This window comes from Ornithodoros turicata, chromosome 7, assembly GCF_037126465.1.
Source record: "Ornithodoros turicata isolate Travis chromosome 7, ASM3712646v1, whole genome shotgun sequence".
Lineage (NCBI taxonomy): Eukaryota > Metazoa > Arthropoda > Arachnida > Ixodida > Argasidae > Ornithodoros > Ornithodoros turicata.
In genome coordinates this window covers 57825450-57838513 of record NC_088207.1, presented here as the reverse complement: position 1 = coordinate 57838513, position 13064 = coordinate 57825450, and the positions used below count along the sequence as shown (strand labels likewise).

The 13064-nt window shown below is 46.5% G+C and overlaps 1 protein-coding gene and 1 non-coding gene across 2 annotated transcripts; one reads left to right on the top strand and one right to left on the bottom strand.

Annotated features, from left to right (window-relative positions):
* Positions 1–5848: 5848 nt before the first annotated feature.
* On the bottom strand, positions 5849–5921 carry Trnar-ccu (transfer RNA arginine (anticodon CCU)). Its single transcript has one exon. It is a non-coding gene; the product is annotated as a tRNA-Arg (tRNA).
* A 2000-nt stretch (positions 5922–7921) lies between these two features.
* On the top strand, positions 7922–12381 carry LOC135400146 (uncharacterized). The gene is made up of 2 exons (XM_064631881.1): positions 7922–8335; positions 9997–12381. Exons 1-2 carry the CDS (start codon positions 8027–8029, stop codon positions 12295–12297), a joined length of 2610 nt encoding a protein of 869 aa, XP_064487951.1. The 5' UTR covers positions 7922–8026; the 3' UTR covers positions 12298–12381.
* The last annotated feature ends 683 nt before the right edge of the window (positions 12382–13064 follow it).

Here is a 13064-nt window from a genome sequence, read left to right as displayed (position 1 = left end):
GACGTACCAGGGCGCTCTGTTGCCATAACGACGTCACCGTCGCTAGCGCCTGCAGCAGAACAAGCCAACCTGGCTGAGTGTCAAGCTCGCTTGAGGTGCGGTTAGCAACACATGACGTTCTTAACAAAAATACTAAATGCAGCTTCAGACGCGGAAAACCGACGTTCTAAAACGAGTTTACCTTGAAAGAGTGGATGTTGAACGCGACGGTTGCTAGGGGGTGTGTCGCGGAGGAATGGCAAGTTATGTGGCTACGATAAGTATGTGTTCCCTGCGAACGCGAATATTACAGGGAACTGTAACCTGCCTCATACTCTGAATAGAGAGGGTTTCCTTCAAGAGAAAAGAGTGTGACTTTTCTTCTTCCTTGAATGACATACTATGCTTATTCAAAATGAAGATATTCTTGTGTATAATGACTTTTGTTTATGTATTTTTTTAGGGAAGGTACGCAAATGATACAGAAGCTTCTAAACACCTTAAAAATATTTCAGATTGTTTTCTAAATTTGTGCGAACTCTCTTGTCCTTTTCTTTTCTCCTTTTTTTTTTTTTTTACATTTGGCCTCAGAGGTTTTATATATGACGCATGTGAACTGTGAAATCTAAGTTGTTTTGCTAGATCTCCATGATTCACTATTTTTTCGAAGGAAAAAAAAAAAAAAGACAACAATGTCGGAAATATACACTGCTAGAAATTTTCTGAAATTCGAATAAACGGCAGAAATAATTAATGAATTCTCCTTGCAGTCCCATCCCAATCCCATCCCTTGCAATCCCATGGAAAATATATTTTTAAAAAGTCTCCGAGATCCGAATGTAGTTAACAAATATAAAATAAACCGTACACAGATTATAAATATAATAACAAGCGTCTAGTAATGCTCGGTTAGGCTTTGTCTACGAACGGAACACCTTTTTGGTTTATTTCTCTAACATGGATATTATTATTAATTAGGGAAGAGCGGAACTCGGAAGAATTCGAAACTCGATATATTTTACAGGGGATGCGTGCTTTTATCTTCCAGGCCTCGCTTTCTTTTTATATCCTTCAAAGACAGATCAGTGACCGATTAAACTACCCACTTGTTCCTTTCTGGAAAGCTACCAGATTAACTCTTTCGATTACCTCACACATCGAAACAACTCTTGAAACGAACGCACCCACTTTCCTGACTTCTTTGTGATCGCTTTTCACGTACAATGTTACCCTCTCCCAACTGGTATCTTCCAGTTGCTATAAAGAAAAGGAGAAGAAGAAAAAATTGTTGAAATGTTCGGGGAATTATGACCTTGACTCGCTGTTCTTGTTCTGCTGTTCTTGTTCATTTGAACACAATGAACGCAAATTCAGAGAGGCCATCGTACGAAAATACGCAAATAAACGTAACCGGTTTGCACATATATAGATAGAGGTAATACTGTAAACGTATTTTTATTCGCCATGTATGAATTTTCGCGAATTTCGTGACCGCTAAAAGATCGCGAAAAATTGTACTCGCAAACACAGCTTGACATTTATCCTGCGAAAGGAAACAGAGCTCGAATCGCGAAAATAAATACTCGCGAATAACTTCGCAAATGACTGAATGCGCGATTCGCGAAAATCGCAATACATCGCGAATAAAAATACGTTTACAGTATTCGTTTCTGTAATAATTCCTGCGTTCTCACAGACTTTGAGGGAGTAATTTTTATATCTACCTTTTGGGCGTATTGTTTTGTTTTCACACTGCTTTATTTACTTCGCAATATGCGCTTTGCGTGTGTCGGTGTTCTGTTCGTCCCTCTGGTGCAAGTGAAGTGGAGTTGCTAGTCTCACACAGATCAATCAATCAATCATCGGACCTCGTCGTTGTCGTTAAAAAAAGACGGTGCTGGAAGTTTTATCGCTTTTGATCATGCTCTTCTTTTTCTTTTTTTCTTTTTTCTTGTTTCTTTTCAGAGAAAGGTGCTGCCTAAGTTCTTCTTATTCGTGGCGGAAACAATTTTAGTCATTTTAGGGACTCGATGGAGTACCACTTCCGCTTGTCTCTTCCGGGCCCAAATGGACGGAAGTTCACACGAAGTTTAGGGATTATTTGTAGTGATAGGGAGCACATCAGAGCCAATCAATCAATAAATAAATAAAATAAATAAATCAGAGCCAGGAGTCTAAGCTGGAGAATTGCAGTGTAGGGGGACTACAAGCTGTAATTGCTCCCGAATTTATTTATTTATTTGAGTGCGGACGAACTCGGTGCTGTGACTTCGGTTTGTTGTTGCCCTAAAAAAAGCTTATACATATCTGCAGAATATAAAGGCTGCGTCAGTGTCTGTGCAGACTATACGTTTTTTTTAAATTCCGTGTTGCAACTTGTGCTATGAGCGGCGTACAGGTGGAGACAGATGGAGAGAGGGAGGCGCAGGAAGGGGTGGTAGGAAGAGGTGGCAGGTTCGAATTCTCCCCACCAATTGTGTTGTCTCAAGTTTTTCGGCAGAAGTAGACCCAGGACGCACACTAAACTCCCCTCTGTCTCCCACCTTTCCTGCTGTCCTCTCTACATCTATCGATGCCTGTATAGCCACAGTGAACCACTGGACCACGACTACAAAATACGGAATAAACGATAAACGATACGTAACGATAACGATGGACGAATAAACGATAAGTTTTTATCCGTTTCATTTTTCTCCATTTATACAAACCTTAGATATCACGTTACAGTTGATGGTGCATTCAAGGCAAACTTTTCAAACATTTACACACACTATTGCACCGCACCTTTCACTTTGGTAGTGCTATATAGTCACATTATCAATACCTGTCGATAACGATCAATATCGATTTCCCCATAGGCGTATAATTTACTTCCAGTAGCAGAAGACAGCGACCCCTAACGACCGTGATACGCAGCAAAACAACGAACTCCTGCAAAGTAAGTGTTCGCGTGCGACACAGAGACAGTATGTTCACGTCAATCTACGCAGAGTGCCCTGTTATCAGGAGAGGGTGTCAGTATCACTAGCGTCATGTCTGCTGTAATAGATCCGACGGAAAACCGCCAGAAGGGAGCTCCTCTCGCTTTGTTTCGTCTCCCATGTATAGCAACTAGGGTTTTCAAAGCTCCGCTCTGAAGAGACCTAACTCTATTATCGATTGTGTCCGTTGGACCAACACTTGGCAAACATATGTTGAGAGAAATTACGGTGTACGCTGTCCAGGGGAAAAATAGTTTTTTTTTGGCACGCAAAAGCACGAGTGAACATGCACTGTCTTGTCTGAGAAAACTGCGAAAAAAAATAATAATAACGAATAAAAAAAAATAAAGAAAAGAAAGATGGTGACAATATTTCTGTCGAACTTGCCTGCAATTGTTTTCGGTCCAAAGCATGCATATGCGTCACCGAAACGAGCTTCAGTTTGATCCTACAGCAAATATTTCGTACATTACTTGCTTCCAGGGACTTTCCCGGCAACCCTCTCCACCCTCCAATGATCTTACAATACCGCCCAAAATACCTGCCGAAAATGACAACAACGCTTTGACACTCTGTGACGCTCTATCTTGTGTGTGCGCGTGCGTGTGCGTGTGTGTGTGTATGCCTGTGTGCATGCGTGTGTGTTTGTGTGTACCTCACAAAGTGTATAGATTTGTGGCCTTCTTGTATCTCCCCCATCTTCTTTTTCCTTCATTTGTTTCATATATACAGTGAGCCCTAATTAACGCGTCCCGGGGTAGCCAGTTTCGAGTGTTTTGGGACTAACATCTCCACTTTTTTCTTCAGTTCCATCAATCAATCAATCAACAACAAAAATAAAAAATAAGAAAACGCCGAAAAGCCAGCAGATTCGGTACCATCTACGAAATTCTTCCAGCCGAACAACAAACAACTTCATTTGAATGATCATGATCGGGGACTTTCATCGCTTCTAAGTTCTAGCACCCGTAACCTGAGATGATCTTCGGAGTACATTCATGAGAACAGACGACACGCTATGCTAGCTAGGTTAGTTTACATTACTGCCAGGGGTGTCGCCACCATGGACTCGCTCTGCAAAGAGATTTCGGACACGATCAACGACCACGCGCATCTGGTTTAATGAGACCGGTCTGATGACGTGTTTCCGCCGTCTCTGTGCCTAATCATTTCTCGGCCCCCATAGATCTCCGAAGTTCCCCAAACGTCTTTTCCGAAGATGCTTCCAGCGCTCCCTGCTTGTTACTCAAAATAATCGCAACAAAGCAAAGATAATCGGGACGATAATTATAGACGCCCTATCTCGTCAGGCTCCGAGCCGTACCCTTGAGCTGAGCAGGTTTTACTAGGTTTTACGCGTGGCCTCGCTGGAACCTTATCGCCCGGGGAAGTTGCTCTCGTTCAGCGCACATGGACCACTCAAGAGGAAGACCTGGTTGCGTCATCCTCGCGGTCGACCATTCAAAGATGGGCTTCTCAGTCGTTTTTTTTATTAATGAAATATCCTAAGGCTATAGCACTGGGGACAGCGATGCGATAGGTTCTAATCCAGTACCATCGGCTGTGTTGTCTGGAGGATCACCCTGGGTTTTCCGGCTGGTTTTCCCTACGGATGTCGCCACAGCTCCTCCTGAAGTCGGCCCAGGACGCCTACTTACCCCCCTGTCTTCCACTACCTGTTTACGTTTGCACGCCGCTCGTATAGTCACAGTTGCATCGCAGTGCTAACACCACACACACGCACATAAATCGGATGATGATGTGGTGGGTCATTTTCCGCTGACACCAGCAGGGTATAGGAAACATATGAAAAGTAGACTCATATGCAATGTCCTCCCAATAAATAAATAAATAAATAAATCCTCCCTCTTTGCTAGGCGTTGTGCAAGGAGTCCAATGCTCTTTCTTTTTATAACTAATTTTGGAGGGAATTCATCGAGTCCGATTTCAGTTGTTACTGAATGTGCACAAACATGAAGCAGAATAACGTAGGGATGGTTTGACGCTTCGAGGAACATACGAGGAACACAGATCCCTTTCCGGAAGTGGAAAGCCGGACGTGAGGTCACAGATCGAGGACGTCGAAGGGCGATAAACGCAATGCTGTCAGCAGAAGAGAACTGAAGACACGTTGCCCTACGGGATAGAGCGCAGAGTGGAAGTATATCCTGTTATTGTCCGGTCCAAAAGTTTCGGTTTGAATAGACAAGAGTTTATCCGGCACATATGCGTAACTACATACGGCTTTGTGAACTGCGAAATATTAGCAAACTTATATAGTACATGACAATGGTGGTTGTCGGATACAGACCGAACACTATTTTCATTTGTCGGGCTTGGATGGAGCAGTCAGTCACGTGGTACCTGGTTCCTGATCTCTGCGGCTTTAAACCGAGAGATGTGAGACTTTAGAAGGTGGTGTTCAAACTTTGCATTTGCCAATAAGGAATCCACATCATCCCCCGCATTGTAATATTTAGTCTAAGTCACCGCGTTATTTTATTTTATTTTTTTATTCTTTGTGCGGAGTTCCCACTTCTGGGCTGTATAGAACGCCAAAATCCGTACACAAAAAGTTTGCCGTAACAATAATAATAATAATAAAAAAAAGGAATCGCAAAAATGAAAAACAAGTAAAAAAACTTTTGTTCACTAAAGCAAAACATTGTAACCATATGCGATCACGGACAACCTTCGTAACGACTTCGTGTGTTGCACATCATCTCAATATTTAATTAATCATTACTCTGTCGATATCGATACTCATCATCGATTAATTTCGCGAAAGCAAACTGTACTACCACGAGGTGGACGTGAGATACGGCCACGCGCACGCAGTTTGTGTGTGGACGACGTTTCGGAATAAAATTTGCGTTCCGAAAAAGCTCTACCCTCGGCGGGACTCGAACCCGCAATCCCCGGTTTAGGAGACCGATGCCTTATCCGTTGGGCCACGAGGGCACACACTCCGCTAAAGATAACGCGAGGCAACCTCCCCGCCTAGCGAGCTGGCCAACTTCCCTCCAGCGCACCGGAGAACACCCACTCGAGGATAGGTGCGGCGCGCAGAGCGGCCGCGTGCCAGCGCGCTCTACTTGGGACTCACCTCGTTTCAATTACGTCCTAATAATTTAAGCAGAAATTTTAGAGAGGGCCCAATTTTCGCGAATGTCGCGATCGTCAATTTTCCACGAAATGTTTTTTTTTTTTTTTTACTTTCCAACGAATTTGTCTCACGAAAGACGTCGGGTTGGGCCTGTTGGTAGGACATCACGAATTAAGTAAAGTTAAGTTGAGTTAATCTTTATTGGTCTGAACAATAAACCGTATCCGAAAGCCCGAGACAACCAAAAGGCAGGTGTCCAGGCAACCAGCACTTTGCGTATCGCATACGCAAAGTGCTGGTTGCCTCACCGACTGTGGCGTAACAGCAAAATTATAACGACTCAATATACGTATAAACGATAGACACAAACACTAAAACATCAGTAGGGAGGGGATTCCATAGCGAAGAGGACCCGAATGAAAATTTTTCATAATATGTAGTTCTGTCATAATACCTGTCTTGTAACTTGTCACTGTCAAGCAACTTATATTATTCTTAGATGTATAGTGTTTCGCTAACTGCTTCGATAACTTGTAGCGTTGTCATTATCTCTAACTAGGAACTCACCACTCCGTCATGTAATGCCCCTTTGACGTACTCTAAATAAATACATACATAAATAAAAGTGAGGCGCTAAAACCAAACACGAAAGGGCGAGCAACACACACAGGTAGCGCTACCTGTGTGTGTTGTTCGTCAAAGGGGCATTACATGATGGAGTGGCTTAGTGGCTAGTGGTGGTTAGTTGCTAGCTAGTGGTTAGTGGCTAGTTAGAGATAATAACGATGCTACAAGTTATCGAAGCAGTTAGCGAAACATTATACATCTAATAAGAAAAAGTTGCTTGACAATGACAAGTTACATAACAGGGATTATGACAAAGCTACATATTATAGAGACAGTTATCCGAACACTAGCAAAGACGATGAATAATAATACTATATAACAATAATAAAGCTTTTGATTCGTGTTGTTTCACGAAGTCCAAGTGACCTGACTAAGTGTAATTTAGTGTTGCACGTTCACCATTTTGGCCGCACACTTTAGTGGCATATTCAGTAAGGGACATCGGCTCCACAACGTTTCCACACCAGATTTTGTCATTACAAACTGGTTCTAAAACTCTCGAATGAAAGCTTGAACGCGGACGTCAGGTTCATGAAGGGATGTCTTGGCGTAGCTGGGGTTTCCCCAGCAAACAGATCTCAGGTTTGCCACACTCTCAGAAAAAAAGGGCGTGAAAAGGTGGTAACTTGTACAGTTACCACCCAAGTCGACATAGCGTCTGACGAAAGGGTGTAAAAGGGTGGTAACCTTGCCTGTTACCGCCTCTTTGCAGGTGCAGCACAAAATGTGTATAAGAGCTGTTATTACAGCCACACAAGCAATGCACTTTCAAGGAATGTTGCTTTCCCAGCATTGACAGTGCAATGGGCATTGAGCACATTGTGTACAACCAAGATAACTGCAACTGAAATCTGTTTTGGGATTTGCGCTAATCTGTTGCGCCGACTTCGACCAGGTAGCAGGACTGCAAGCAGGTCCCGTCACCACCCGGGCATATTCAGATGACGCACCCTGGAAGTCACTGAGAAGGCGTGTTAGCTTAGCTCAATAGAGCCCTGGACCGGCAATCCAGAAGATGTGGGTTCGAGTCCTACAGCTGGCTAACCTTTTCAGTGACTTTCATCTTTCATGATATATTACCCGTCAACCTCCATGGGTAGGTTCCCTGGTTGTTGACAATACAAACATTACTCAACATCTCCTCATGCAGTCTTAACGAAAATGTGCCACACTAATTTAGCCTGAATTTGCGCTCTAACGTTCCTTTCTTGGTCACCACCAGGTGGCCAGTCTCTTCGAAACCCTCGCGTGCGAAGAAGCAGCGTAACATCTGCGTGCACCAGTCCCAAACCTTTTCCGAGCAGCCGAGGTCCCGACCGAACCATAAGGCAAGATGGGTAACGCCGTGTACGCGATGTCCGGGAGCTACGACGTGCCGAGCCCGCCGACGGGGCTTACTATCCGCGAACAGTACTCCATTGCCGAGACCTGGTCTGCGTTTCGCAGAGACTTGCCAACCGGGAGCATGTCCGCTTTCATCGTACTCTTCAGTCGGTACCCGGAGTACAAAATGCTCTTCCCCGCATTGAGACACGTTCCGTTCGGTGAGCTGTCCCAGGACCCCAGGCTGATGGCCCATGGGATGGCTGTCTTTTACTTCCTCTCCGCCATGGTGGACTCGCTGGAGAACCCAGACACGCTGGTAAGTCCCGTTTGGTGAGCATCTCACTAGGGGGATTATGTCGCTTCATTATTGGCAATCGTTCAGAGGAATAACTTGCTCTGGGGCCCTCGGAACATTCATTTGTGAGTTGCAGCAATAGGCCTCTCCCTGTTTGTAAACAAATGACATCATAATGTTCGACAGCGCCATCAGTCTGGTAGAGTTGAACTATGCTCCAAGCTAGGGCGAACAAAGTCGACTGGGAAAGGGCGAAAGGGACGCGACTTTCGGTCCTACTTTTCTTTCAATAGGAGGCAGCGAACAAGTGGTCATTCGTTGAACCCAGCCCTCCCCTTCCGATTTGTTTCGGTTTCAGTCTGTCTACCAACGTCATGATGACGTTTCGTGGGATGGCTGTGTTTTAAGAACGCGCAACGTCTGAGGTTCTGCGAGAGCTATTTTCTCGCCTGTCCAAGACTTCTGACACCCGAACGCACAATGACACCACCTGTTATTATTATACAGATTGTGTGCAGATACCTACATTTGCGCACATAACACGTACAGCTCGCATCAGAGTTAAATTGAACGTCATCCTGGCCTGCGGACCCTGGTGCCCACACTGACCATGGTAGCAACAACGGCGGAGGCTGCTTTGGTCGTGCAGTTCGAGGGGTGGCCCTCCTTATGAAGGCGTTGGTTTCTGCTAGGAGCTGCCAGGCTGGAGCAGTAGTAGCAGTATATAGTGTTCAATTTAACATCGACGCGAGCTGTACGTTGCCCGCACACCGGACAAACTTCCAGCGGCGCACGAAGAAAGAATGCGATAGAAAGAGGTCGTGGTATCCAAACTCTATGTAAGAAAAACTATTGCTACGCACTTTGCTGTCCATGCATTTCGAATGGGGCACGGCGGTCGCCTCACAGTTGCAGACAGCTACCGCGAGGGGCGCCACCGATGCAGACACCGAAATGAGGTTAAACATTGATGCACATTTCAGTTAGTATTTCGGTTCCTTCACTGTTAGCGTCCCTAGCGTAACCTGCACACAACTCTCCGGAAGGCTCCATATATATGTAGACATCGGTTTCGGTATAACCCATTCGAAATGCACGGAGAGCGAAGCTTGCATGTTTGGTTACGTGCGCAAGCGTGGGTAACTTCACTGAATCTAAGCGAGGTTAGGACGAGACACAAGGGGGGTCGAGACAACGACAGGACATGCCTTGTCATTCTCTCTCCCTTGTGCCTCGTCCTAGCCGCGCGTTAGAATCAGTGAAGTCATGTACCAGCTAGCCCAGCAATCAACGCTTTTAAACGTGGGTAGATTTTGTCTGCACACACCCTTTACGTAGACATTCTCCTGCAAAGCGGCCGGGTGCTCTGCCCTTTTGTCGCCCCTGTGCCACACCTCCCTGCAGTTGCAAGAATCGAGGTCATCGATGAGTTGTCTAACCGAGAGAAATCGGGGTTAACATGAATTAGGGCGAAGCTGATTCGGGGGGTGGGGGGCGTAATCGGGAGCAATCGGGCTTAACCCGTTGATGTCAGAGCCTAGGTATGTTGCAGACAGACTCGATTCCTGCGGCTAATCCTCTGGGAGGTAACTCACAGGAGAGCAGGTTGGGCGAGAAGGAAAGTTCGACCGCTATCTACGGGAGCCAAAAGTGCCGTATATCCGCAACTTCTTTCCTTCCAGGTGGAACTCATTCGCAAGAACAGCCTGAATCACGTGCGTCGTGCCGTGACACCACATCACTTCGACCAGATGGCCGTCGTCATCGTACAGGTCTTGCAGGACAAGCTACGGGCCCGCATGACTGCCACGGCAACGACTGCCTGGCAGAAACTGTTCAAGTTTCACAATGACACCCTACGTGCTGTTTACGCTAGAGCGCAAGTCATGCAGATGTCTGATGGGACACCCATCCACCCTTCGAAATCGGAAGACTTCATGAAGTCTAAACTCTACGAGATGCGGGCCCTACCGATGCCGAACATGTCGCCCAGGACTCCGCCGAATTCACCGCGGAGGTCGCCGGTGATATCGCCGATGATATCGCCGATGCGAACGCAGAGCGGCAGTAAATCGCCACGGAAGTGGCTGCGGATTGCCAAGTCGAAATCATCGGAGGTGGCTGTGAGAAATGCTGCACCGCTTGTAGAAACATTGGAAGAAGAACAAAGTAAAGCGACAAGTCCTTCTGGTAGTCAAGGACCTCCTCGTGAAGGAGAAGTGCTCAAAGTGATAGAGAGATCATCACGAGAGCTAGTCGCAGGAGCCATACCAACAGTGTCGAAAGATATAACAGAATCCACACTTTATGCTACGGAGTCGAAAAGGGATGCTTCTGACATAATGCAGAAGGGAACAGAAATACAGGTAGAGGCGAATTTGTCGAAACAAAAGGAATCTACCGATTATCTACTAAAAAGTGAAGGTGCCACGTCTGCGCTTGAGCAACAAAAAACGGAGTTGAGCAGTGAAAAGGAAACTCAGCAAAGGACGTCAGGTGAATCTTCTGACCAGATGCAGTTACAAGCGGATGTACAACCGGAAACACGAGACAAGCAACACGTGGAAATACAGCCCAGGACATCAGAATCCGCAGGAGAGCAGTTGTCGAAAACAGACGTACGGCCAGATGCACCGCGCAAAGTACAGGAGGAGGAACGCCGAAAATCTCCAGAATCGACGGATGGGCTGCAGTCGAAAACGGACGTCCAACTGGAGACACGAGATAGTACACAAGAAGAGAAAGAGCTAAAGGCATCGGAACACATTGAGCAACCGAACGTAGACGTCAACGCAGCACCAGACAGAGGCCAGGAGAAAACACAGCCGAAAGCTTCACAGTCCCTAGAGTTGCAGACCAAAGCAGGAGCACAGCAGGAGCGACAGCTGGAAGAGCCAAAGGGGTCAGAGCCTGTAGACAAGTTAAAATCCAGAGAAGACGTACAAGTAGAAGCACAAGACAAGATACAGCAGTCAGCAGAACAGCAAGTGGAACAGCAGCCAGGGAAACCGGTGCTTGTCAACGAGTTGCAGCCGAGTTCTGACGCACAGCCAGAAGCACGAGACGCGGGTCAGGAACAGGATAGGCTGAAGACGTCTGCCAGCAATTTGGAGGCAAGGACATACGTGTCTCCAGCAACGCAAGACATTAAACTTAAGGACAAAAGGGCATCGGAGGCTGCCGAGAAGCTTGAGCCCAAGGCGGACATAAAACCAGGAGCACGAGACATTGGACAGGAGGAGGAAAAGCCAAAGACATCAGCGTCTACCGGCAAACTGCCGGTAAAGAACCTCCCACCAGAAGCGGAAGACAAGTTTCACGAGAAACAGTCGACACCGGAACAGCTAGAGGTGATGCAAGCAGAAGCAAGCATGATACAAGAAGCAGGGGAGAAGGGACAAGAGGAAAGGTTATCGCAGGGCACTGATAGGGTGCTCCCTAACGTAGACGTAAAACCTGATGGAGGAAAACAGGAGGAACAACAACCAAAACCTTCAGAGACTTCCGAAAAGTTGCTCCCAAACGCAGACGTAAAACCTGATGGAGGAAAACAGGAGCAACAACAACCAAAACCTTTACAGTCTTCCGAAAAGTTGCTCCCAAACGCAGACGTGAAAGCTGACGCGCGCCAAGAAGTACAGGAAGGACAACAGCCAAATGCATCACAATCAACTGACAAGCTGCAGCCCAAAGACGTACAAATCACAGCACAAGAGCCGAAAAAATCATCCGGCGAAAAGCTGCAAGGACAATCTGACACACAGCAGAAAGCAGAAGACAATCTAGAGCTGGAATCCCTGCATCAGGCACGTAAGTCCGAATCAGCAATAAAACCACTCGAGGACGTCGGGAAAGCGTTGGAAATTGTAGAGGAGCTGACTACCTCGTTGGCTGATCTACCACCTGCCGCGAAATCAGATTTGCGAACGAATTACTCGGAAGAGCCTCACGTTTCCGAACCCCCCAAAACAGATAACGCCTAGAGAGGCTGCGCACTGAAGGACTGCAAATATTTCATTGTCGTGGATGTCCTGCTTCGTCGGGAATAAAAGGAATGCGTTCTTGTAGTGAGTCTCACTTAGTCTTGATGCTAATATTGCTGTCTGGGGGTGGAAGAAGCTGTATTGCAAATAATATCAGCACAGCATACCACAAACTGGACAAACGCAAAGCTCTCGGCACCAGCTAGATTCTGGCGCTGCGAGCAAACTGCAAGGGTTAGACTGATCCTTACCTCTGTAGACGACGTGTCTTAGGCTAGACTTGGCCATTGTCGTGTCATGACGTTGACCGCGAGATAGCCGAATTGAGTAGGCAATCAGACCAAGACTTGAACCTGAACCTCCGGGTTCGGACTAAGCCAGTCTAATACTGCAAGCATCAGCAGTTCAGCACGCAAAGCAACGAGGCGAGGGCTGTCCCCGGACGAATGCAACCCGTCAGCGTCAGGGGCGGATCTAGTCCTCGTCTTTCCTCTCTCTTTTTTTTTTTTTTTTTTGTGTGTGTGTGTGTGTGTGGGGGGGGGGTCTTTCTCGAAGCGCGTAGCGGGAGTGAGGGATACCAAATTTTGAAACTATTTTTTGTTTCTTTTGAGATCGCCCAGCTGCCCTCCCCCATGGATCCGTCACATTTGGTGTACATGGTCGGTGTACATTAGTTTCGGATTCTCCGAAGAGTGAGTGACGTCACCACGAGCTCTTGCATCTGTCGCCTAGCAACTGCGCACGGACATTCCCGGTCTCTGCTTTAC

Bases quoted from the DNA above. Each gene is read 5' to 3' on its own strand.
- LOC135400146 (XM_064631881.1), top strand. From the start codon at position 8,027: ATGGGTAACGCCGTGTACGCGATGTCCGGGAGCTACGACGTGCCGAGC. The intron at 8,336-9,996 runs GTAAGTCCCGTT...CTTTCCTTCCAG, and splicing joins TGGAGAACCCAGACACGCTG to GTGGAACTCATTCGCAAGAA.